General features: G+C 51.7%; 3 protein-coding genes across 3 annotated transcripts; 1 reads left to right on the forward strand and 2 right to left on the reverse strand.

The window, feature by feature from the left end:
- Nucleotides 1-1,906: 1,906 nt before the first annotated feature.
- TGME49_205760 (membrane protein) lies at nucleotides 1,907-4,047 on the reverse strand. Its single transcript, XM_002367766.2, has 12 exons — nucleotides 3,819-4,047; nucleotides 3,540-3,762; nucleotides 3,433-3,478; nucleotides 3,307-3,363; nucleotides 3,189-3,237; nucleotides 3,072-3,131; nucleotides 2,941-3,009; nucleotides 2,773-2,879; nucleotides 2,684-2,714; nucleotides 2,565-2,625; nucleotides 2,457-2,503; nucleotides 1,907-2,401 (listed from the first exon to the last, which is right to left on the reverse strand). Exons 1-12 carry the CDS (start codon nucleotides 3,985-3,987, stop codon nucleotides 2,277-2,279), a joined length of 1,044 nt encoding a protein of 347 aa, XP_002367807.1. The 5' UTR covers nucleotides 3,988-4,047; the 3' UTR covers nucleotides 1,907-2,276.
- Nucleotides 4,048-4,768: 721 nt separating this feature from the next.
- SIN3 (histone deacetylase complex subunit Sin3) lies at nucleotides 4,769-10,466 on the forward strand. The gene is made up of 7 exons (XM_018779350.1): nucleotides 4,769-5,899; nucleotides 6,153-6,435; nucleotides 6,937-7,262; nucleotides 7,609-7,845; nucleotides 8,126-8,370; nucleotides 9,058-9,325; nucleotides 9,765-10,466. The coding sequence occupies exons 1-7, from the start codon at nucleotides 5,270-5,272 to the stop codon at nucleotides 10,083-10,085; spliced, it is 2,310 nt and encodes a 769-aa protein (XP_018637258.1). The 5' UTR covers nucleotides 4,769-5,269; the 3' UTR covers nucleotides 10,086-10,466.
- Nucleotides 10,467-10,853: 387 nt separating this feature from the next.
- Nucleotides 10,854-25,413, reverse strand: TGME49_205740 (hypothetical protein). The gene is made up of 17 exons (XM_002367764.2): nucleotides 23,666-25,413; nucleotides 22,814-23,035; nucleotides 22,216-22,328; nucleotides 21,554-21,640; nucleotides 20,651-20,937; nucleotides 19,877-20,164; nucleotides 18,888-19,126; nucleotides 17,834-18,157; nucleotides 17,132-17,386; nucleotides 16,541-16,739; nucleotides 15,708-15,826; nucleotides 15,210-15,335; nucleotides 14,523-14,619; nucleotides 14,172-14,341; nucleotides 13,306-13,500; nucleotides 12,669-12,776; nucleotides 10,854-12,135 (listed from the first exon to the last, which is right to left on the reverse strand). The coding sequence occupies exons 1-17, from the start codon at nucleotides 24,626-24,628 to the stop codon at nucleotides 12,007-12,009; spliced, it is 3,921 nt and encodes a 1,306-aa protein (XP_002367805.1). The 5' UTR covers nucleotides 24,629-25,413; the 3' UTR covers nucleotides 10,854-12,006.
- Nucleotides 25,414-25,477: the final 64 nt, after the last annotated feature.

Below are 25,477 nucleotides of genomic sequence, written 5' to 3' on the forward strand. Positions count from 1 at the left end.
CTTTGCAAGTCCGCGCCAGTCCCGAGAAACTGGTGATTTTAATGACAAAGCGAAGCCGGCAGACTCTTGTTCATCCTAACGTCCGGCGAATAAAGGTAATGAAAACGATTTCTCTTGCTAGGTAGTCAGAAATAGTTTGAGGTTAAGCGCTTGCCCCGCATTGACGGAAGAAAAGTTTCACAGCCTGGTGAAGACGGCAATTCGAATGCTGACAAAACCCGTACGCCCACACTCAAGCTGTCATGGACTCACGTATGTCGTCAAAAATATTTCAGTCCATTCCCCGAGTACCGATACACAAAGGTGTTTTTAGAGTAATGTGACCATTCCTATTCGCGGGAACTTGCGACTAGGCCGTTGTAGTTAGGAGCGGCGTGCGGAGACACTGGGAGCACGTTGACTACAAGTAACATTCGTTTTCTCCGTGTTGCGTTTATCTGTTTCACTCTTCGGAAAGTTGGCTATCCACCGCCTGGCCAAAGGCGGATGTGCTAGGAAATGGAATTCGGTAATTCGTTTTCTCCTGAGCGTGCACTCGCTCGCACGGCAGTCACTGGGTCAGCGGATCCTCTGTACATGCTGCGCGAATGCTGCGCAGTCTTGGTTCTGGCGGATCATCATGTATGACGTGAAGCTTTGCACTTGTAATCTGCTTTTGCCCTGCACCCTCACAAAGAGCATATCGGCACATCCGCTAACACTAATATGACTACCTTGTTTCATGACTGCGTGGGTGGAAGGCAAACTGCCGTTTCGTGCACAGGGAGTTTGTTCCTGAATCGCACCTCCTCGGTACGAAAGCTACAGAAGGTGACTACACAGAACTCACATGCAGACGCATGTGAACGATGCCAAATGTAGAACAAGGTTGACCACACGTCCTCCCTTTGAGAACACTGGCAAACACACACAGGTGTTTTAGGCAGGTTTGCAAGAGCTGGGATGTCCTGGCTTGTGCCGCGCGCTACGACAGTAGGCAGACCTCCCACCCCGAGACTACCGCGTAACGAAGCTTTGAAACGTCTGTCGCACTGAAACACAAAGTGGTGCGGTCCAATACTCTGAGGTTGCAAAGCGAGTCGGCCACAAGCTCTTCCTGAGTTCATGGATATGATGCGTGTGCCCTCATCAATTCCTGTCTCAGTTGAACCCCTACGGGCAGTCACTGAAGTGATGTACTAACGCCCCAGCAATATACCAAATACGCGGAGAGCTATCAGTCCTCGAACTGCCACGGTTAATCTCATGATATGCCTTGTTCTCTTGATAGTTTCCCAAGGTGCACGTTTCACTGGGCAGGACGGCCCCTTCTGTTACTAGGGCCGATACGTACCAGCAAGTAACGTTCTGCTTAAAAAATAGACCCAATAGAGATGTCTGCATGAACAGCACGAAATCACGGGAACATGAAGTACGTGCAGAAGGGAGATACACTATCATTTTATACAAGATGTCACAGTCGAGGAAACGACTTGGATCGCCTCCATTCATCAGAGAATGTCTGGAGATGTCACAAATCCTGGACCTTTGGTCTGAAGCATCTGCAACGAACTGCTGTTGATTCGACGCTATTCCTTTGGTTCGTCGTGTAATAAACTCCACTCCTCGCTAGTAGTCAAGTTAGGTTGTACTGAAAGCCCGAGAGCAAATACATACATGACATCGCTGCTCTGTTCCTGAATAGCGACAAATTTGTGACTTCGTGAACTGTACCTGCGTTGACCGACCATGAAATATGTGACAGAATATGTTCAGGCTCGTGAAGCGGCTGCGTGTTGGATAACTCTGACCCGGAATGACGCAGCGACTGCCGGCTGACGGACAGGCTAACAGAAGTTTGAGCTGAGCCGGGTCATACACCTACAGGTGGCTGTTGTGTCGTTTATGGATGCATGTGGTCTGTATTGATGAAATAATAATTCAGAATTTGTAACTCAACTGCTTGGAAACTCAACATCCCACTTGCGGCAGGGAGACCGTCACAGTACTATGTTTAACCGCAGTTTCTGGTTATTGTCGTCACAACAGATTTTTTGTGGTGATTATGTGAAAACATTGCTCGAAATGATTCGGCATATAAATGTCCTTCCCGGCCATGCCCGTAGTCTGAAAAGGGATTAGTGCGTCTTCCCTGGCACCTCTCTTCTAAGGCAAGTCCATGCTCTTCCAGCTCGAAAGAGGCTTTTTGTGCATCCAGTCCTCAAAACAGGTAGCCATGTGTCGTAAGCATGGTCGCAGTTCATTCAGACACCTTCCATGCTGTTCCTTTTTAAGAATCAGGTGTCACTGCAGCATAAAGCTGTGCCTTTCGCTGGCATTGCGGATCCTGCTGCGACTAGAGATGTCCCGAGAGAAAGCTTTCGAGCAACCTGATATCCTCCAATGTACAACTCCAGTTTGTCTGGAAGAAGCAAAAGCTACATGAAAACGGAAAACGGAAAACGCGAAAGCCCTACCACAAAGATGGTAACCATCCGGACACGCTGTTGAGGCTTCGTCTTTGCTGAAACCCAAAAACGGACAGTCACAGTCAGCACAACAATACTGACGAGCTTGGCGCTTACTTGCAATCGAAACAGCCAATGTGAATGAATGACGGTTCAACCCCCGCTAGCGATATTGAAGCTGGTCTTGCAGGTAGGTTTGTCTCGTTCTACTACAACACTGTCGTCTCGTTGCTTACCCTCAGCCTGGATACTATCCCTTCCTAGTGCCTGCATGTGGTCAGAGACATGCGGAAGCAGTTAAGAAAGAAGCGCTGAAGGTGCTTACGTAGGAAAACACTTTCAGTTCATCTATAAGGAGCGGTACATCGCAAACATCCTCAGCGTACGGAGCTGATCCGATGTACATTGGCAAGTCATTTGTTCGCGCGAGACCTGTTCCAGCAGCATCGTATTAGAGTATTTTCTGCATGAAAAACATCGTCGCGAGCCTTACCTTGCGTCACCATTGTACAGTCTAAAATACCATCAACGTAAAGGTAGACACGGTTCATGCGGCGGACCACTATGTCCAACGCATTCTTATGCCGATGAATGGATAGATAAGAAGAAAAGGCGATATCTTACCAGCGATGTGATACCACTGATGAGGCTTCAGTCTCGAGTTGCTCATCATCTCCTCTCCCGCTGCACAAACAGCATTACCGCGTCCTCACGACAAACGAATCTGTCAAAGGTGCCTACGAGTGTCCGGGTTTTGTGATGTAGCGACAACAACCTTGATTCTGCCTTCCTGTTCACAACATAGCGCACTTCATCAGCTGCTTCTACTGCGTGGGAGTGCCAGCACCTGTCAGCATACCCTTGGGTTGACGAGAATCGCAGGAGCCGCCTCCTGGACATTCTCCCTCATGACACCCTGGAAACGTGACAGTCATTTCAAAGCAAGAGAAACCTGGGGCGGCGTCATTGACGACACGGCTGTTACCTTGTGGAGCAACGGGCAGAACTGGTCATGGAGAAGGTTGTTGGCTCTACAGATGAAATGAACTGGCTTTTTATTTGTGTGATCATCGGGGAAAGGATACCACGCACCGCGACTCTGCGTCCTCAAGTAAGTACGCGAAGAATGTGTAGCTAAAATCTGCAGTCTGTAGGCCGTCTGCACTTGAGACGTAGATATAGTTCCGTCGGAAAAGACCCGAGCTGCCTGATCCTCCTATTCCTGTTGCCGCCATCACCTCCCCCGAGGCATGATTTCTTTTGCCACTTTCGTCGAGCGGCCTCACACTATCAAATGTGATGTGCAGTTCAAGTCCTGAAAGACACGCATTCTGAATGGAGATAATATCAAGGAGGTTTCTTTAAACTTACCATACGGCTGCGCGCTGGGAAGCAGAACTTTCTGCTCCCCGTGCAGGCAAAGGGCAGACTCAACGGCCACATCACAAACTGGGTATGATGTGAAAGTTTGCTCTGCTCTGCCGCGTCCAACAACAGCGATGCCGTAGGAGGCAACAGCAACAAAAAAGCACACCCTCATCGTCGTATGCTACAGACCGCCTCAGTATACAGTGTGGTTGAGACGAAGGGAGGTCTAGTGTCGACCAGAGGCATCCAATTTGTTGTTTAACTGGAGCTCTTGGCCACAAGCGTCTGTCCATACACCAGAACGAACATGCGGCTGATAGGGAGCATTGCACCGAAAATGGACAGCGTCATTTCTCTGGCTCTCTTAATATAAGACTTTATTTCCGTCGTGAGCCGAAATGCTTCTTCGCTTAGCGGTTTGACTACGAGGTTCTCTCGAGGCAAAACAATAATGCCCGCTCCTGATACACTGCTAAATACACCACTGTTCCTTATCTGCCATACTATTTGAAAACGAATCTTTCCCAATACTGTGCCGGATAGCTACTAACAACCAGCTGCAGCCTCGGTTACAGAAACCGTTTTTCAACGTGGAGGATGCTGATTAATGCGTTATTCCGCTTGCTGCTCTGTCAGTACTACACCGTCTCCTGTGCAACTCAAAGCAACCAAATTGAATTATATTCATGGTTGTTCGTCCGGTATCCGTCAAGAGACCACTGTCATTATCTATGAGCATCGATCATACATTCACCGTATCATGCCTTTTTTCGCGCTGCGGAAAATCAAGCAATTCAGCTAGTTGAACGACATCACAGGTAGGCTGTCTAATCCAGCACCCCCCGGTGAAGACACCTCCGATGAGAGCGAGCGCATGCTGGAACGGACGACGTCGATGCATGCGACTCCGTTTCACACTGGGTCCACGTCCATTTTTTCCGACTCACGCTAAATATTACCACTTTGTTCTTGTTGAACGGTGGCGATGCTGGTATGCACTTAAAAATTCGTCCTTAGGAGTCCTCTGAGAGTGGGAAGCGGGGTCAGTGACAGTTGCGTTGTCGTTCTAGCTTCTTTCAGCCCGGCTGTTCGACAGCTGCCCTTGGAATGCGAGCCAGACAGTGTCCTTTACCAGTACTGCGTTGCAGAACTGCCGAAGGACAAAAGCGTCTACTGGACAAGCAGACGGCGATTAAGTCGAAGTTTTTTTTTCAGCAACTGAGAAATGATGTCTAAAGGGTGGCCGTGCCGTCTTCCATTTCCTTATTGGCCCGTCGAATAGTACGTCTGATATGGTGGTAAAACGGCAATCCCGGAAACGGTCTTGAGTGACTAGGTCGTCTGGTTGCGTACATTCTTTTGGCACCGGTAGCCTTGTGTTACGGCGACGGGTTACGGTTATAGACTCGACCGTGGACAACATGCTAATCTGAGATCTCAACTCGGCGTTCAAAATGGGAGGGCTTTCTGATGGCGGCGTCCCCCGCCAATGTCACGAAGGAACGACTGGCTCGCGCTCGAGCGTTTATTGCACAACAGTGGGCCCGAGAACGACAGCGGCCTCCAAGCAGGATCAGGATTTCCCAGTTCTATGGCGGCAGTTTGAGACTTTCCTGGTCAAGAGGTTCATAAGCGAGCCAGAGCGGCTCATATCCTTCACTAGTATCGTTGCTCATTACGGCACACAAAGTTTGCGGGCTGAAGAACTTGCTTTTCTGGTGGGACATTACTTTTCAGATTGCCCTGAGGTCCTTCTGTGCTTCTCCCTGTTCTTGCCTGACGGAATTGTTCTTGACGCCGGAAGCCCGGCTGCGGCCATGTGCGCACTAATACAGAATGTCGCTCCAGACAAATACATTATTTTCAGCGGAATTCTGAAAACCTGTGTCAGCCAGACACATGACAGAGGAAGCAGGGATCTGCTTCTTCAGAAGATGCAGGCTCTTTTCCATGGCCATCGTCTTGTCACCCGAGGACTGAGAAAACTTCTCGTACAGCAATTTTGCATTGAGAGAAATAGTGGACTTCATTTTGCCAACAAACCGGTCGAAGTTCTTCAGCCTCGAGATGATGATCCTCTACAGGTGAGAACCTGCACTGCTTTCTGCCAACCATGGTATCGATAGCCGCGCACTTCGGTTGCCGCTCCAGAGGGATTGCACCAGACATACAGTGCCCCCTACGCGTTGTGATGCTGGGTTATGCTTACCTCGAAGTCGAACCATTTCATGAATGGAACCGATCTACAAGCGCAGTGCAGCAGCACACGCACATTCACTGGAATACCACTCCGGTCCGACTGAGAGGTGGTCTTGTCTGTTTTGTCTTTTTTTGCAGTTGCATTCTATCTATAACATGACCTTCCAGGTAGCCCTTCTTGGGGGAGATCGAAGTCGCGCTTGTGCGTTAGCGTCAAATGTATTACATTTGACCCGACTGTATATTCATGGGGCCTTGACCTTCGAGCAAGTCAACGATGAACTGGACAGGATATGGTGTGGGTACCCGGGCTGGCGTCATGTTCTTCGCTTGAAGGAGTTGATATTATCCGTTACCCAAGAGGATTTCGAGAAGAATCATCGAGTCACCATGCTCATGAATCTTTTGGATGGTAAAAAAGGTGCGTGTACTTGATCGTGGTAGCATACGGTGAAATAGAGGACAGCGATGTAGGGCAAATTTGGATATGGGTTCCCCGCAAAACACCAAGGCATCGCCCTCACTGTTTTTGTCGAATCACCACATGCGCGGAGCTTAACATGGGATCATTTTCATCTCTCGTGGTCCAGTCACTGACACCAGGATCAGTGCGATTGTTAGCCAGTGTCGTTTTCAGGTACACGTAGTCTTGTGCCTGTTGAAACAAACGGGGATAAGACATGCTACATCATTCCAGTCTTGAGTAGCCGTCATATGTGAAAACTGATTCCTTTTCTTCAGCGAGTCAGTTTCCCATGGGATGACTGACTCCTCAAAAAGATGTGCTGGTGCCGATTTTCATTATCTCAAAATGAAGTCACACCTACTGGGTGATCCGGCCTTTGCATATCTTGTCCTTCACACCTTCGAATTTCCACCAGTTTTGCATATTTGCTGTTGTCGGTTCCGTTTAACTGTGCAGCTCGGTATCCGCACTTTGCCACTGACGGCCTCAGGGTCGTGTGTGAGCTTTTCCTTCAAGATTTGGAAAATCAGTCACCGAGTCTTCGCGTGGAGGTTGACCATTTGGTGAAACGATCATCGAGGACGGCCTCTCCTCCCGCGCCTACGATGCAGCGGTTGGCTTCGTTACTTGGAAAGCATTCACATAGTTGCGAGAAGCTTGGGGTCCTCACACGGCTTGCCATTGACATCAGGACGAAGGGTTCTTACAGTTATAGGAAGCGGGCGAGGCGGGATTTCGAGGATCAAGTGTCTGACATTTTTCGGGAGAGGAGCATTAATCAGGTAAGGAGTCGAGTGATTCTGTTTACACTCAAGTGCCAAGAACGAGATTTCTTTGACAGGTGCGGCCGGCGCCAGTACTGGGGTGAACTGTCGGACAAACACTGCTTTGCTGACACAGGCTCGTGTTACCATCGACGTCATGTGGTTGCACCGGCTACTTATGTAGTAATGTGGCAGGAAGAGAACCGCGCTATTCATCAGTGTACTTTCCCGTGGACAGAATATTTTTTGGCGAGCAAAGATTCCATGGTCAAACTCGCTGGGTCAGATGATTTCGTGCCGGACTCGATAGAGATGAAGGCCAATTGGTGTCGCTAACAGAGTTGCCCATGCTTGTGCTATTCAGAAGAAAGCGAAGACTGACATGGCAGAGGCCTCTGCGGCAGCCGCTGTGGCATCCGGATTTATAACCGACTACATACCGACCCTTCTGCAGTCTACCGCAGAAACTCTTGCTCCTTTTATTGTTCCGGCCCGATTTCGGAGCCAGCAGCTCCTGATGCAGCTCGTTGGACCGAAATGGTTTTCAGTGATTTATATGATTCTCGACGAATGGAACGACGGCCTCTTCACCAAGGAACAAGTGCGACAGGCAGTTAGCTCGAATGGGGAAACTGAATTTAGAACACATGTACTGGTTCTCCCTGTGGACGTTTATGCTTGTATATATATGCCTGTATGTACGTATGTACGTGTGTATCTATTTGTTCTGACGGTCCGGTTCAGTGCGGCCGTCGTTGTATGTGTTTGTGACTTCGGAACAACTAGCCGATTACGTGTTTTCTGAACATGGAGGGACGAACAGCACCGAGATGTGAAGAGAGCAAGAGAGACATTCCCGATTTCTTATGTTTTCCGTTCAGGCGATGGATTCACTGACGTGCATTGCTGGCTCTGACTCTAGGGCACGCAACGTGCTGCGCCCTCTTTTCACTTTGCTGGAAAGCAAGAAGGGCGCCAGGCAACGCCATATGACGGGCTCCCTCAGTCGCCAGTTATACGACATGTGGGAAAGAAGAGGTTCTTCCTATCGGCGGCTGCCCCCTGACTGGCCTCTGCTTGAGTGTAGCGGCCGGGATGCACTCTGCTGGGAAGTCTTCAATGACAGGTACGCCTGGCGTTGCCACACGTCAATTCTCGAGCTGCGCAACGCATTTTAGTCCCCGCGAGATGACACCGCACTTAAAAGGCTGTGAGGAGGATGGTAGAAGAAAGCTCTGTATTGCTTTCGCGTCTTCTGCTCCGTCCAGAATTCACTGCTGTACACCTCGTTGTCTGGTTGGTTACTGCGATGTCGTTGCGTTGTGCTTGAGCTTTTTGTGGTTTTCTTTGTTCCCGTGTGGCTGACAAAATTTGGTTCATGACTTCTACGCATTTAAGACATAACCACATGACTCCGAGACAGACGGAATTTTGATGACAACGCACATTCCATCTGCCTGTTCGTCTGACGAATTGGTAGCATTTCAAACTGGTGTGTATTAATTTGTCGGAGTCACTCGTGTCTCGGCGTGCGTTGAACGCAAAGGCGCACCATGACCACTCCATTTTTTTTTGGTAAACATCGTCGATATAATCTTTCTCTGCCAAAGAGCCGTGCGGGCCAGAACTGATTTATGAACTGGGATGTGCAGAATTGTTTTTCGAAAGGCTGAAGCGTGTGTTTCTTTTGGATTGTATGCACTGGACGAAGAACGTGAGCCACGCTGTGTTTCCGTGTGCCAGCCTTTTCTTCTGGCCTTTTTCAACATGAAACGCGCTCCTCTTCCGCAGTCTATTCATGTCCGTGTTACAGTTGGGCGTCCATTCCAGATAGCTCTGAGAGTCAGGCGCGATTCACGAATCGCCATGAAGAGCAATTGCTTCTCTTAGAAGACACGCGCTATGAATGGGATCTCCGAATTGGGCGACTGGAGGCGACGCTTCGACGCCTGGAACACATCACAGAGCAACTGACAATGATTGCTCCAGAGAGACGCCAGTTCGCTACAGTTCGTGTTAGCGCCTTCAGCCAGCTGGATGTGACCATTCTCAGGACGATCTTCGGACAGGATGCTGAACAGGTAGATTATCCTGAAAGAGCAGAGCTTGTTTTTCCCATTAGAGTGCTTTCCTCCTCGCTGTCATGCTCTCGTCAGCGTCACCTTTTTTTGTTGTCTATCGCGCATTCGATTTGCTTGCCACCGGGAACCTATAGGACATTTCGACCAGAGCTCCACTGGCAAGAAGCATACTTTCATCTCTGGACCTTTCTCTGATGCAAGAACTGTCAAGCCTCTGCCATGCACTCGATGCATTGTACACACGGATGTGCGGGGGTGCTGGGAGCATGACACCAGGTACCCGCGGACGTCTTTTAGGACATACTAAACAGTTTTTTTTTCGTTGTGGCTCTGCTGTTTGCTGTGAACATATCCTTCGTTGAATAGTCACGGTATTCCCACCGTCCGTCTTTCTTTTATTTTTGCGTTCTTCATACTTGCATGTTTTTGGGCTTTTCAGGTCGTGTCCAGCATTTGCTTGTCACCTCTGGCATCAATCCCGACTGTTCACGACACAATGGTGGCTAAGCTCAAGCAATGGCGCGCGATGCGTTATTTCCTCCAGCTAGGGTGGACGCAACAAGAGGCACCACACTGGGCCGGAGCAGTTGACTTCAAGAAGCGTTTCATCGGTCGCTCGGGTACAGAGGAAGACGCGGGCCCTCTGGATCACACGAGTTCCCGGCCAGCAGGACGGCCTGCTGACCGCATGCACACGCTCATTCGCACCGCTGCTGTTGCGCCTCACTCCAGTGAAGCGCGGTTGTTAATGCCGAGCTAACGAGATGTGATAACGTTTCTTGTGCCACAGAACTCTCCACAACGATGGCAACCGCGCGTTCGTTCGTCTTTTTCACGTTGTCTTTTGCTTCTTCCTTTTCTCTCTGATCCTCGGGATAGTTATTTTGGTCGGACACCGCAAGACCATGAACTTGGCTGGAGTGGTACCAGGGACTGCTCGTTTCTGCGCGGAGTGATGCTCTGGAACGACTTAAGAAAACTTAAACACTTCGGTTGGAAACTCCGAGAGATTCCGGTGTTCAAGTACTGGCCTTTTTTTGGATGGAATGCTGCTATTAGTAACGGTCGCATAGCCGAGTCGTGCATTGAGGATACACTCGTGGTTGACTGCGTTTGTAAAGACCCTGACGGCATGCATGCACACCACCTCCTGCGGGAAGAACCTATCGAAACTAGACCAAGAGCAAACTAGCCCTCCAGGCTGATGAAGGCTTTTCACTGAGGAGGGGATGGTTCAAGACTTCGTCTTAGTCAGTCACATGAGGCCAGCTGCTTCAGAAATATGCGTGGACAATTCAGTGGGTTTGTGGTTCAGACAAGAGGTGCAGAAGACGAAACACGCATATGTTCCTGTTGTCTTCATCAGCAGTCTCTTCAGTCAGCAAACCGGCGAGGGTGAGTACGAATGGGAAGAAACAACCTTACAGGGAGTGCATTATTACAAAAACCGGTATCGCAAGCATATACGGGTCATGCGGAATCGGTCTGCAACTCCCTTACTTCGACAACGGCTACAGGCTCGTGCTCGGGTGTTGCCTCGATACGCGTTGAAACAACGCACAGTTCTGCGGTCTGTCGCCCCTACAAGACGTCAAACTTGCAGGCATTGGAGAGCGACCCCAGACGGCGCGAACACACAAAATGTTGATGTGTGGCGGTTTCGAAAAAAAGTCAATCTGGGAGCCTTTGGAGTCTGCCTTCCCCATTAAGTAAAAACTAGCGCTACCTGACAACAAAGTATTGCTGCACGGTCCATCCTGAAGAGTATGTTCCCATAGAGCGTGTTGACCGACACCACTGCCACACGCTTGCTTTATTCATCGTCGACTTCTCGACCAAAGGACAGACCACATCTGACAGAGAATGGGAGCCTGGAGTCTAGGAGCCGACAGCTCTCCAACCATGTGCATTGCTTGGCCATTTGCCGTCCGGCCTTCCTTGGATCAGAGGTATGACGAAAACGTCTCTTTCCAGTTGGGTCTTCAAACTATCGTATCCACCTCGGAGTCACCCATGGAGAGGAAGGAAAACTAAGGAAGAACAAGTTGACACCAACATAGGAGCAACTCCGTAAAACATGGAACAAGAGGCGCAGACAAAAACATGGCAGAAACCGTACTGTGGGGGATGCGGGAGACAAATTCGAGACGTACGCGTCCGCAGATACAACGCAGAAAAATGGTGTCACTGGGGGGACGAGGCAAGGTACTCTAGACGGCAGAGCCCTTAGCTATGCGCTATTTGTGGTTGACGCTTGGCACCACACCAAGTCGGTGCGGCACTAGCAATCACCCACGTTCAGCCTCCTCCGTTTGGCATGCGTTGCTGTTCCCAATGAAGAACTCAAGACGATGGTCAGCGGGAGCACGACAAATGCAACGATACGAATTTAAAACTTTTCTCCTGCGCCACTGCAGGACAAAGGCTGACGACCCCCCAGCTTCTAGAACGTTTGGTGCTGGTGGTGGTGGGGGGCGAAACCGTGGCATCGTCCGACCCGACACAGGGTGGAGGATTTTGCACAAATGGCTCAAGCACCTTCGGTCCAAGATTTTCATTTTTTTGATTGTCGAGAACCACCAACCATCAGAAAAAACGGCGCTCGCCGCATACAGAAAGAAAGAAGAGACACGGCAGTCGCCATCTAACTGCGTTGTGCCGCATTCTCCAGGCCTCGCCTCTTATTTCCACTTGGCTGCCAAATCTGCCTCTTTCGCTCGCCAGCGCGTTAGAACAACTAAAACTAGAAGAGTCACCATCGCCGCCGCCAGGAGACCGTAGTTGAACTGAGAACTGAGGACGTCGTATCCCTGACAAGGCTCAACGGAAAACAGAAACGGTAGTGTTTTGTATTGTGAGACACGGACGACAGACTGTACCGATTTTTGGAGAAAGGCATTTCGGAAAAACAGTAAGAGGTCTGTAGAGGGCGTAGCCTATAGATCATGCTTGTGTGATGCAGGACCGCAACGTTTTCGTCAAACGAAGCTATCAAAAAGATACATACCTGCCACATTGAGACTGCCAAGTGAAACGCTGTTTTGAGTGCGGATTTATAAAAACTGCCCATAAAAGCGAAAAGGGCGCCCCCATAAGCCGCACACTTCAACGAAAATATCTAGGCGCCAAACCGCATCGACGATTGAACACGGGGCGCAGTCTTTATCAAACAAAACCAGGCATGAAGGGAAAGGAGAAGACATCCAGTTGCTTCACTTTTCACATCGTGCACCTGTCCTGCCGCAAGGCTGTGCTGCGCGAGTGCTTTGTCTTGTGTGTTTACAAACAGAAATCTTTGTCTACAGTCACCGCCAAGCGTACTACACCTGAAAAGTGAACGCACCTTGGCAGGCTGCACAGGAGAGAAGAAGAGATCGAGACCGAAGGCGAAAGTGGAAGAAGTTGACTCGCGCAAGGTGTGGTGAGCCGCAATGCCGCGTACATGAAACACCTGAATGCGCCACCGACAAACAAAAGCACAGACGTGGCTCCGGAGGGCTTTGCTCATGAGCACTCTATGACCCTGTTCAAGAAAACATGAAGGACTTTCATTCCACTCTCTGCAGTTTAGATGAAGCCTGGCTACCTAACACGTTTCTAATGGGGGGCGGACAGTGCACCTGGCAAGCTTGCTCTGGTGCATGGCCTTTCGCCGCACCCAAGGACCGTGACTTAATGGCAGGAAACGGCCACAAAAGAGTCAATCCAAGCCACGTGTTACAGATGTGCCTCTAGGCAAAAGGCGCCAAGCGACAGAGAATTACCTGTATAATGTATGTGAGTACGCTTGAGAAAATACTATTGCATAAATACATGCACTTGCTTAAAACAAGACACCCTCAGCTGAAGGTACTTCTTCTCATCGATGAAGGCAGCGCGCTTGATTTTGCGCTACTGAGGTGCCTTAGTTTTTGGAGGTGCCGGTAGACGCAGAACGCTTCGGAATCAATTCCGACACGTCTGGAGTAAAGAGTTAGTACCTGGTTATAATAGGAAATACAGTCATGAGGAAGGAGGGGCAGAAGTGGATGGTACGGAAGAACCCCCTCCTCTTGTTGCTGCTGGGCGGGACCGGCTTCTTTCAGCGGCAGCCCGCGCTCGTCCACAAGACGAGGGCGCCGCGCATTGGCTAAACGCGTAGACATGGTGTAAATCTGATGGGACGACGAGGTTGCCTGAATGCCAAGGAGACACCCAGCTCCAGCATCCATCAATTTCACACTTTGCACAGTGCTCTGATGACCTCAAAGCAAAGACTTGACACCCGGTTTCGCACCAAGGCAACACGTGATTTGCCTTCAGTGCCGCACGGCCACGTCCTTCAACAGCACACCTGAGCTTGAGGTACAGATAGACTGTATCATTTTTCAGTACTCAAAAACTCTCCTACTTCAAACGGGATCTCACAGTCGAACATCGACACGATCGCGGAGGAAATCGCTGACACTCGCAATCAACATGTGAACACAAGCTGCACAAAGATCATGATTCACTGTGGCAGCCTGCCTCCCAATGCTACTCAGTACGGAGTAGTCGAGGTACAGTGTTGCCAGGCTGCCCTGCCAACATTTCAGCACAAACACGCTGTGGCAAACTCTGACTGAAAGGCACTCGCGACGCCCCGTGCTATCTCGGGCTCCCACGAAGGGGCATGAGCCTGACGTTGCTTTCCCAGTTTCGACACTGCTGACATGAAACTGGACCTTGTAACCGAGGCCTTCTGCTGCAAACTCCTCCCCACAGCGTCTCATGCTTATGCCCATCCATTCCACAGTTTTCTATCTAGATCACTGCCTATTAACGAGGGACTTCCTGAGCCTCCGGGGAGTCAGAGAAGTCATTGTACCAGCAAGATGGCGCGCGTGGTTATGCCCTGTAACGTGGCCGTGACGCCGAAGGCGCGGACACCCGTGGGAAGAATGTACGTTTGACTGATTCCAGTGGGAGGCGGCAGCTCGAAGCCTGTCAGTCTTGGCACGATGTGTCGGGCTGCAGAAAAAATGATGCTCAGAGGCCCTGAAAACAGGAACACGCATCCATAACCAACTGTGCGCGCGGGAAAGCGGTCGGTGTATCCAAAAAAAGGTGCACACACGCACGCCTTCCTCGGCATCGACAATGAATTTTACGCTCAATAAGTTCCTGTTATCGGACTAAATGTCTCGTGCACTCCGATACACCTCGGAGGCAAACCTACCTTCGTCCTTCTGCGCGTCTTGCAATTCGACGAAGTGGAGTTCGTAACGAGCTTGCTGGAGGTTCCAGTAGTGCGCCATAACGACGTTATCGTACATCTACCAAAAGGTGCGAGGCAACAGCACAAAACAGAGGTCTCATCTCTGAACTGTCACGTCCCATCCGCACGATTTTCCTAGAACACGGTGACGCTTCCTGGGGCCTCACACCCTCTATAGGCCAAAATCGGGGTCCGTTCAGATTACCACCGACATGCCTACAGCTCCTCTCTACGACTGCGTTGTCCGTCTGCGGATTAGGCTCCAGTTCCGATTCGTCAGTAAGCTTCCTAGCCGCCTCCTTTCTTCTCAGTTGCGCCCGGACAATTGTCAGTCATCCAGTCCCACAGCCCCATACGCACAACTGTCTTTTTTCGTAAATGAACCTTCCTCGATAAGACACGGGGAAAGAAACAGGCCACCGCTCCAGAGTGTCCTCCGACTCAGAGTGCCAGACTGTGCAGAGAGATAATCAAAACTGTGGGGAGGAAACCTAACAACAGCCTTTACGCGAAACACGGACGTCAGAACAAGAGTAGACGCTCAACAACAACATTTCCCACGGCAACAGAATCAAACAAACACCAAAGGAATAACCTCACCGGAAGTGGGATCGAGCTGCACACCACCCCACCTCTTCGCGAACCTACCATTAGATGGAGAGGCAAGGAAGCCCCACTGGGAAGGTACTCCGAGTATATCACCGAACCGTCTGTGAGGTTCACCACATGGAGCATGAGCAACGCCCCTGCACCATCAAGTTCTGTGTCACCCCGCTGTGAGACAAAACCCACACAAACACGCCCGGAAGTTTTGTGCAAATGTGAGAAAAGGAGGTCCCCTCGAGCAACGCATGCTTCAGTGGCAATCCGAGAACAGCCGACAAAGACACTTCCTCGGTACCATCATGGACAACTTTCCCACACCTCAGATGGTGCGTATTCGTCGACCGGGTCGTCTTCTTGAGGGTGCCAAAAATACTTCTTCGAGTCCAGAACAAAGTCGGTTCAATGCTCTGTTCCCCTCTGCTACACATACTGGCAAAACGTGGCAAGATACCGCAGGCAGTCAGCAGAGAACCGCGTGACGCACGTCGCAGTGAGACTCAAAGCACCCCAAAAAAAGCATCACTTCCAGATCGGCCATACCTCTGTCTTCGTGACGACAGCCATAAGATTCGGATTGATGTATTTGTAGACAATCGAGATGTTACCGGTGACCGACACAGGGACGTGCGGGTAGTCCGAGTGGAGCGGCCGAGCAGAGGCTGAGGAGAACACAGAAAACCCACGAAAGAAAGCGGAGGGCTCATGACCATTTCCTTTCCCCCGGGGAGGCTTCCCACATGCCTATCACCTGCGACTTCTGCACTACCCTTGCACCCAGATCCACGTCTGTTGCGCGGAATGATACATCCCGCCCTACAAAAATAGCGCAGTAGGAACGTCTCTCCAAAACACAAGGCATACGTACGCTACAAATGATGCGTGATCACGCTGACACTCTTTCTACGGTGACGACGGCCGCTGACCTCCACGCACAGACTCGCAATCGCACGAGCCGCGGTGTAGTCCGGAACCCTACGTTGGGACGCGAGTGCTACGGAACAAGCAGATTTACGCGCCAACTCTCTTCTCCGCACGTCCCACCATTGCATCACGACACGGGAATAGCCACAGAAAGTAGCCAAGGCTAACCACGCACAACCAGGAGTTGCTGCCTCTCTGCTCACAGGAAATGCGAAGCAAACAGAACACATGGTCATTTATCTGGCACGCGCATTGTCCCTTCCGCTACAACCAAAACACGCAGTCTGCTCTCTCGCTTGTGGCCGCGGCTTTGGGTGACCGGAACAGCTACGCCGGCATCCATGTTTCCCCGATGCTATTCAGAACGGACAGTTCAGTCCCCCAATTAAAAACGTGTCTAGACACAGGGGTGTCTTCCAGATCTTTCGTCAGTTCCCGGTCCCTCCGCGTACCTATTAGATCTTGGCCTGATCCACTGAAGGGAATATTCCACGTTTTCTGTATCCGTAGGCCACACTGGGCAACCCCAGGCTGGCCGCCAGTCCGCAGTTCCTCACTGCGCACGAGGAAGCCGAAGAGCTGCTGCCTCGCAACGTCCAACTCGTAGAGACTCAAGTGCTGCGAAAGATGTCCCGCAACCTCGCAGTCTATCTGAAAGGAGAAACACGCGATAATCGAACGAGAGCAGTTACCCCGACATATACACAACCATACCAAGACAACCATTCAGTACACCAAGACGTTGTACCAATACTACCATTCCCTACCAGAATTCGCGTTTCTCCTAAAGGAGGTGAGGTCGCACCTTGGTTTTCCTCTGAAGAGATGTGATGTGTTGAAGCATTGCGTGTGGTCACTTCTGTAAGATTCGTCATGTGCTTTTCCCTTCGTCGGTCGTGCCGCGCTTGGTATCTTGGTTCGTTTCAACAGGCTCTGCTCACGAATCGAGCGAGCAGTCTAAAACATGTGCCACATACCAATGACTTTGTTCATGCCGTGCAAGAAACAACCAATTTCCCCTCCGACTTTGTCCCACCACTCACCAGCGTCGCGAGCTCAGTTTCGGTCTCTGCCTTCCTGGGGATAAGAACCGACGCCTTGCCGCTGGCGTCGACCACAAGGGCCCCGTTTGTTCTCTCGAAGAAGGTTTGAGTGTTCTGCTCAGTTGTGGATCTTGCCACCTGGTGATGATAGGGACTAACAGCTTGGAGCGGGACGATGTGCGCTGGCACGAATGGCACCACCGCCACGTGCAACACCGTGCCGACAGTTGCGTCCAGCCACACCAGGCGTGTGATCTGAGAGGTGAACAAAAGAGCAAGCAAACACACATGCTCCAAACGATAATGAAGGGGGACACATCCTTATCGCGTGGAGGTGCACGCATTTAGTAATGGAAGAGAACACACTCCAGAAGAGTGCACGGGAACGCCGCCCCGAGAAATGCGCAGCCGTCTTTCAGACACGGAACCCTTCTTTTCGTCAGGGAGCAGACTGGGGAGTTTCATTCGCTACATCTTCGTCGAACTGTACCAGCGCATATGGTTGAAGCAATTCACGCACAAAACACAGAATGAATCTGCACTCCCAGGTTACGCGCTGCCACCGGCGCGCACGCATCACACGTGGTGTCACGCACGGAAGCCTGCCGCCCTATCTACAAACACTTTTTTGACCCTTAGCATCAACTTGAGTTCCCTTATCGGTTCTGTTGCTACAAATGATGCTCGTGTGTCGCTCCTGACCTTGGCTCTTGAGTCAACAACAATAGCCAGAAGTTCCTTTTTGTGTTCTCCAACGAGGTGCATTCCAACGATGCCGGTCATCTCGAGGGACTTCAACGCAGAGCCTGCGGGCGAAGGCCGGCCCTGGCTTGGCCCGTCCGGGCCCACACGGCCCACCGATGTTTTTCGGCCATTAGTTGAGGACACCCCGACAAAGTGCGAAGCGTCCAGGGTGCTGCTCGCTCTACAGGCTCTATAAGCTGCCCTTTGTGCTTCGCGGGTCTTCCAGAAACTGAGACTCTGCTGCCAGACGATGAGACCCGTTGCGGCGTGCAGCGCATAAATCTGGAGACAGACAAACGAGGAACACTCAGGAATCGGGAAGTTCGAAAATGCGTCCATACGAACTGGACAAACAGTCGGGAGAACGAACTTTACCCGGCGGAATGCGAAACTGCGAAGTTCTTGACGCAGGGTACCACGCCTGCCTTCCGCCACTTCTCACCACAAGGACAGCCAGGAAAAGGCGGACGCGTAACTTCACACAGAAGCCACACACCCCAAGATACACTACTCTATGAAGATGCGAAAATGTGAATGACGGACACCGGAGATATCACAACACAAGTCGACTTTGCGCGGAAACTGTCCCCTGTGTACAGGGGAAGGAAATACTCGAAAGAACTTGTGTATTGTACGGCAGCAAGCCGAAAGAGCAACACATCTCTCTTGCAGCTGGGCGGACGGCCCCCTCGCATTTTTGCTGTCTACTCTCGTGTTGCCTCCAGCGTTGATGACGTTTCGACTCGTCTCCAACCTAGGATACAGAGAAGGCCCATCCTCGCACTGCTTGGCTCCCCAGTAATCCAGTGCACGTGCTCTGTGTGTGAATCGCCATCCCTGGTCGAATTCTGATATACAGGGGGATCGGCAGAAGAAGGGGAGTAAGTAAGCAGATTGTTGAACGTTGACACTGCACACCAGATCGCTCCGTAACATGTTCGATTCTTCACGGCAAGTGCTTGGACACTTCCCGCTCTTTAATTCCTTCTGTTTGATGAATAAAGCATCCTACCTGGTCAGAGCATGTCGCGGCGAGGATCAACTCAGTCCACCCAAACAACCGAGGATCGACGTGCACTGCTGGCGCTTTCCGTCCGCGCGGCACCCGCACCTCTTCAGCCGCAGCAGAGTTCAGCGCCAAGTCTGCAGTCTCTTCCGACGTTCCCTCGAACGCGACAAATCCCAGAAGACGTAGCTTTGTGTGCGCGGACAGAGAAGCGAAGCCGAACGGCGCAAGTTTTACTCTCTTGCCTGATCGAACAGTCGACACGCAAATCCATTACGCGCCCTTCCAATGAAGAAACATGCCGTCAGGACTGTAGCGGATCGACGATCGCACAGGCCATCTGAGTGCCGTACACATCAGCCCCCGACCAGACAGGAAAATAGGGACACCCCCGAACACGGCCACCACGATGGCGAGTCGTGACGCGGAATCCATGAAAAGTTGGAACAAAGCACCGGGATAGGGTTTAAAACTAACAGAGAGAACTACGGCGACCAAAGCCAAGTTGTGCATTTAACCAAGAAAGCCTTTCAATTCCGATCCTGGAAGAAACACTTGCTAAACGGAATGCCGACAGAAACAGAGGAAGTCGCCATGTCGCTGCGCCGCAACCGAGCGGTCTAAGGTAATAAGCAGGGATGTCTTCCTTCTTCTGTGGACGTGACCACTTTGCTCTCAATCACCTATCGCCGCCCAGAGGAGATGCAATTCGATGGCGGCAAAAGATCTCCTTCGAGCGGCCTAGTAGCAGTGTATGCAGATGCCGCCTTTGATTCCCCTAGAACTCTACCCTCCAGATTGTTACCTACCTTGCCATTCGTCTCCCGTCCTCCACACGCCCGTCTTGCTTTCCGTTTCCATGCGCATGTGAATTTCTTTCTCGGCTTCATATGTTTGACACCAACTTCCCGGCTGAACATCCCTTTTCTGTGAAACACAACTCCCTTCTCGCCGAAAGAATGATCTTAAAGTACCAAAAACCACATGCGCCTCACCTGCTGGCCCTTCTCCTGCCCCTGCACGGGCTCCAGACCCTTTCTGCACGGCGCGGCGAACCCCCTGGACCGCCTCCCGGCAGAAAGACACAGTCGCCTCCGCCATCTGCAAAGCTCCCAGGACTGCAGAGGTCGTGAGACGTGTCGCTTGAAGTTTCAAATAGTCAGCCCAAGTTTGCTGCACGGACGGATCTGGCGGGGACGCGAGAGCAGCCTCCAAGGCCAGGCGCTCCAGCCCAGAGGGAAGAAGCGTGGATACGAAGGGCAGCGAAGACCAGTCCCGGCGTTCTGGGTCACACGCACGAAGCCAAAAAATCACAGTGCACGCAGAAAGGAGCGTGTCGAGGCAAAACTCACGTCCTCCAGTTCAGGCTCACGTGAGGGTATGGTTCGGCCCAGCCCCTAAGCTCAGCTTCTGCTACCGCCTCCCCACGTTCCTGAACACCAGAAGTCCCAGAATGCGGACTCCATCCATCCTACGCGGGACACAGCCTTTTCTGAATCCACCCATTCCAAAATGAAGGGCGTAATCGTTGAGTTTCCGCAGCAGATATACATCTGTATCCTGAAGTAGGAGTTGTGTGCCTCTGAGGAAGAAAAAGATCAACGAGATAGCGTGAGCAAGAAGAAGAGCAAAGCAGATCGCGTGTCTCCCGGACGGACGCGAAAGCCTTGTGTGTGGCCGTGGACACAAGTAGCATCTGCGTGTAAAAAAGAGACACGAACCTAACTGTTGCTTGTTCTTTTATTTTCGAGGTCCAGCAGACCACGTACCAGCAGGATGATTCGCAGTGTACGGCATTGCGAACATGACAGTTCCGCGAATATCCGCGAGACCTTCTTCACGCGACCAGACCCAGTGTTCTCCCGTTACAAGGGAAAGTGACGCGTCAGAAGTTACAAGCACAGCGTGGCGCGCTGACAGAGCTTCACCCGACAGCAGGCGACCAAAGATCAGCTCGGGTGTGATGAGAGAAGGCGTCACAGCGCCTAGTGGCCGCTGCTGGACCACGGCCATCGCCAGTTTCTGGCCATCGATCTTTTGTTGCTCGAACGGAAGCCTACGAATCAGCGTAAACACCACATCCGGGTCAACCAGAAACAAAACAGTCGGTTGCTTACAAGGATATATCAGGGTGAACGAACACCTCTTTCATGATAGCAAAGGGAGCAAGACTCGTGGCAGGTATGGCTGTTCCACTCTGGCACATTCAAACGTCAACACACGCTCCCCTAAAATGCGGACGCTCACAAAACAACCGGGAGTAACGTGGACCTCCTCTGCTGGAATGTGATACTCCAGGTATTCGCTGCATGCGTCCCTGCCACATTTAGACCGCGACACACTTTTGGATCATTTCTCGGAACACCTGACAACCTCTAACACACGAGACTGGGAGCCGCTCTTCAGTGATCAGAAAACAGGCATATGCAAATCGAACGGCTAAGTTTGTGCTCTCCCCGATGAACAAGATTTGTAATGGAGCAAAGGAAAGACGGCAACTTCTGGGAGGTGCTACAAACACGTCAAGGCTTGAGGACCCACGACTCCGCTCCGCACGCAGGGAAATAAGTGCACACAAGTGCACACAGCCGGCCCATCCTTTAGCGGAGAAGTCTGCCTTCCACTCTCAAACCAGACAGAGAGTGTCCGTTTGAACCCCGTGCTTCACTTACGACAAATAGCGGACCTGCATTCCGGTCCGCACGTCCATGACGAAGGCGTGGAGCATATCGTTCTCCACCGTTGTCGCCAAAACTAGACTGCGAAAGACAGCAGGCCCACAAAAACGACAAACAGCTGCGGCCACTCACCTTTCGCGGCCTCTGCCTCACGGCCCAAAGAGGTATCAACATGCTCGCCATCGAACTGAGTCCCCTGCGAAGAGTTTTTCGTGAAACGACTGTTTCCCGTTTAACGGGACGCAGTAAGTGCTGAAGACCGAGGGTTCCGGCTGGTCTGCTGGAGCGTGAGCAATTTACACGCATGGTCGTGCCACCTTTTGCGTATCAAACGCCAGTTAGACCTGCCACGAAAAATTATGGAAAGACCTCTTTTCTGACAAACAGTCGGCGGTCCTGCCCGTTCCTGTATTTGGGTTGGGATTTTCTCTCCACCCTGCAGTGCGACGGAGGCTTTCCCCCTTCTCACATTTTAAACCGAAAAAAGAGGTACCAACTACAACGAGGTCTCTGCGACATCCTGTCCCCGAGAGACGACGAAACCCCAACTAAGCGATGGTAAACGGTTTCTCTCTCTCCAGGGATAGCTCCACTGCGACTTGAATACGGACGGGAACTGCATCCACCCTACATCATGACTGTCACAGCCAACCTACTCTGTAGGAGCAGTCGCCAGGTCCCGTCCGCCGAGCACCGTCCAGATGTTGCTTGCAGTTCTACTGCCATCAACCAAAAGCTTTCCGAAGGCCCAGGGACCGGCCGAAAGAGTCTGCATGCAGCAAACGGATGGACAGAAAAGTTGAAGGAGAAAGTGTTTAGCAAGATCCTAAGGTGGAGTGCTCGAATCCTGCACCGCACACAGTCGCCTCTTGGGTTTCAATCACCCTGCACGCACAAAAGGACTCTTCCGGCCGGAGTTCTCTACCAACATCAAAACACTTTCCCTCAGCTATCTATTGAGAAATTCCGAATACGCTGTACTCTCTCTCCTTTGCTCCCAGCTCACCACCCGCAAGCCAATGAGAAACCTACTTGTCACCTGCGGCGGCACTCCCATTGCAATGTACCTGGTGCAACAGACCCACCGCCCGACTCAATCTTTTCACATAAAGGAAAACCATCGCTGTTCATGGGCCGTTCTCCCCTGCTTTACCAGACAACTGACCCCAACAAGTAACTTTCTTAAAGCGTCTCAACGAAGCATCAACCACCCCCCCCTCGTACACGCGATGATTATCGCATCGAAAAACTCACATATTGCTGCTGCAGGTGGAACTTCTCGCCAGCGCCTTCGCCTCGGTAGATCGTTGTCTGTGAATCTTCTCCAGTGACAGCGAAAAAGCACCCCGGCACGGGAAGGGCAGTGACGTGGACGGATGGGGCGCTGGCGGACTTCGGAAGCTTCCCGTGAGCTCCCAGAGTCAAGGGCTTGCTCACGAAGAACCCTTCACCGTTTGATGAGGCGACAATCAAAGTCTGCAAAATAAGAGCCGGTTAAAGGTTGAAGACAGGAGACGTCGAATCCCCGCAGCGCGGTTAAACACAGACAGCAAATGACTTCAGGCACTGGCGAAAAGACTCTCATGCAGGGCTCTCGCAACACACTCAGCAATTCAAGCTAATTTGACGAATCTCGCTCGAAGATTCGTGGTGCAGGACCCCGTTTCTTGCATGGGATCTTGGTGTGGTCAGCGGAGCGCCCCTTTCTTTTGATACTTATCGACTAGCGCACGAGTGTTTTGAGTGAGTTGCGTTAGACTTGGATGTGCTGTGTCATTCTGATAGAAATATCTACTGAACTCACTGGAGACGCGTTCTGTCGACGGGAACATAGCGACCCTGGAATCCCTCAGAAGCGTGTTCTGGCGACAGGACGTGTGCAGTAGTCGCAGACGCTGTACTGGAGTAAGCCGTTCGCACCCCTTTCCACACATGGGGACAGCGATAATCGTGTGAAAAAAACTACAGAAAACGGGGGTGGGGGGCGAAGGAGGCAATGCCATAGATCCAAGGATAACAGAAAAGAGCCGGCACCACGCAGATGACACGTGCTGAAATCACTTGTGCAGAGAATACAGAAACCTGCGTTATTCGGCTCAAACCTACTGTAGGGGATTCCACGGAGGCAGCGGTCGTGAGGAAGCCGGCGCACTCGGGGGTGCCCTGGACGAGGCTGAGCGTTTCGAAAGCAGCAGCATGGAACGGTACGTCTCCCAGCTGCTTTCCGTCTTTGAAGGCAAGCACACGCATGCGGAGTTCGTGCTGATTGGGGCCTTTTCTATACAGAACTACCAGAGCGCTGTCCTGTTGCGGTAGGGAAACATGTGCGACAGCCAGAGCAGAGGTGATGCCGTCCAAGGCCGCCGGGACAACAAGCAACTGCTCTAACAGCTCGGACCCCTCTCCAGCTGTCCAGAGAACGTGGCCATCCGCTAAATTTCGCGCCTCAAGACCCCGGCCACCGTGCTTCAAGATAGCCACCACAGGTGCGCCATCTTGCCCTCGCCCAACGGCGAAATCACTCACGCCGTCCTCGACACTCCACACCAGACTGCCGGTGGTGTCGATCTGTACGTACAGCCCGGGTCGACCCGGTTCTGGTGACACCGTCAGCCCCGGTGTCTTCGGTGATTCTCTTGCCGACTGATGGAGTAGAGCGATAAGGTGGGAAGCGTGCCGTTCCAGGCGTTCGACGCGGTCACTCTCCCTGTGGACTCGTCGCCACCGAAGTGTGCCGTCCAATTCGTTGAAAGCCGCTACGACACCATGGCGTGTTCCAACAAAAAAAGTGTTATCCGAAGGACCGGTGTCCTCGCTCGGAATCAAATGCGTGACGTCGGCCACCTGTTCCGAAAGCCAGTCGTTTATGCCGGCCTCATCTTCAAATTTGGCGCCGAACACCACAGGAATAAAGAACGCTTCAACGACAAGAAGAGCCGAGAGAAGGCACCGGAGAGAAGCTTTCGGAGGGAGAAGACCGCGCGCAACATGCCTCAACTCTCGCCCGGCCTGCTTCCCGCAGACCTTTCGGAGGGGAACAGGTTCATCCACTAGGTAAGAAGGCGCCATACTACCTTGTGGAACAGACTCAAGCGACAGCGACAAGCGGCAGCCTTTCCGACGGGGCCAGTCGCTCAGATGCGCCACCTTCGGCAGAATCCGCAGAATAAGGATGAGTGGTGGAAGTGGCGGAGGCCCGAAAAACGGTGACCGATTGCCCTTGGGCACCAATCTTTTTTCACCTGAGACAATCCTCTCTTCAAGAAGGCCTTGTTGGTCTCACTGGGGTCGAAAACGAACAACGCAGAATCTCCAGACAAGTCTTCACACCATCTGAGCCTCTACACAAGAGTACGCCGCTGTCAAACGCCTACAAAGCACCTGGGAAAGGCATGGGGTCGCTCCTTCCCATCCTTTCGACCTCGGATGAAGGGGAATCCTGGCCCGCTCAAGTTCATTTGAGCTAACCTAGGGAACCGAAATGCCTGTGTGGCCGTAATTTTCCTCTCTGCCCCGTGGAAGGCGCAAATGGGGAAAGAGGCAAGCACTCCAGAGGGCCGGGCGTCTGCCCGTTTGCTGTTCCAGAGGAAACTGACACCAGTTTACTGCCAGGTGATCAAACGTGATGGAAAAGGCACACCCTTCTAAAAAGCCGGTTGTGCGTAAAGAGAAAAAACTTGGAACGAAAGGACAGAGAAGAAGGTGTGCCCTGAATTCGTGCATGCAACTGTGTCAAGTGAGTTGTGGAGGACACATTGAAAAAACAGGTGATGTTCTCCGCCGAAGAGCCAACACATCAGCAACACACGTTGAAGGCGTTTCACGACTCTGTCGTCTGCAAAATACGGGCAGGCGGGCAGAGGAAGATAGTAGATGCATGCTGCGCTGCAGACACACACATGACTGCAGAGGAATGTG

The sequence above is a fragment of the Toxoplasma gondii genome, chromosome VIIa, assembly GCF_000006565.2.
Source record: "Toxoplasma gondii ME49 chromosome VIIa, whole genome shotgun sequence".
NCBI classification, from domain to species: Eukaryota; Apicomplexa; class Conoidasida; order Eucoccidiorida; family Sarcocystidae; genus Toxoplasma; species Toxoplasma gondii.

Bases quoted from the DNA above. Each gene is read 5' to 3' on its own strand.
- TGME49_205760 (XM_002367766.2), bottom strand. From the start codon at position 3,987: ATGAGGGTGTGCTTTTTTGTTGCTGTTGCCTCCTACGGCATCGCTGTT. The intron at 3,479-3,539 runs GTGCGTGGTATC...TTTCATCTGTAG, and splicing joins CTTGAGGACGCAGAGTCGCG to AGCCAACAACCTTCTCCATG. The intron at 2,626-2,683 runs GTAAGCAACGAG...CTGCAAGACCAG, and splicing joins GGATAGTATCCAGGCTGAGG to CTTCAATATCGCTAGCGGGG.
- SIN3 (XM_018779350.1), top strand. From the start codon at position 5,270: ATGGGAGGGCTTTCTGATGGCGGCGTCCCCCGCCAATGTCACGAAGGA. The intron at 8,371-9,057 runs GTACGCCTGGCG...TCCGTGTTACAG, and splicing joins TGGGAAGTCTTCAATGACAG to TTGGGCGTCCATTCCAGATA. The intron at 9,326-9,764 runs GTAGATTATCCT...TGGGCTTTTCAG, and splicing joins TCGGACAGGATGCTGAACAG to GTCGTGTCCAGCATTTGCTT.
- TGME49_205740 (XM_002367764.2), bottom strand. From the start codon at position 24,628: ATGGCGCCTTCTTACCTAGTGGATGAACCTGTTCCCCTCCGAAAGGTC. The intron at 20,165-20,650 runs GTACGTGGTCTG...CGTGTGACCCAG, and splicing joins CACTGCGAATCATCCTGCTG to AACGCCGGGACTGGTCTTCG. The intron at 13,501-14,171 runs GTACAATGACTT...CTTGGCATTCAG, and splicing joins CCACGCGCGCCATCTTGCTG to GCAACCTCGTCGTCCCATCA.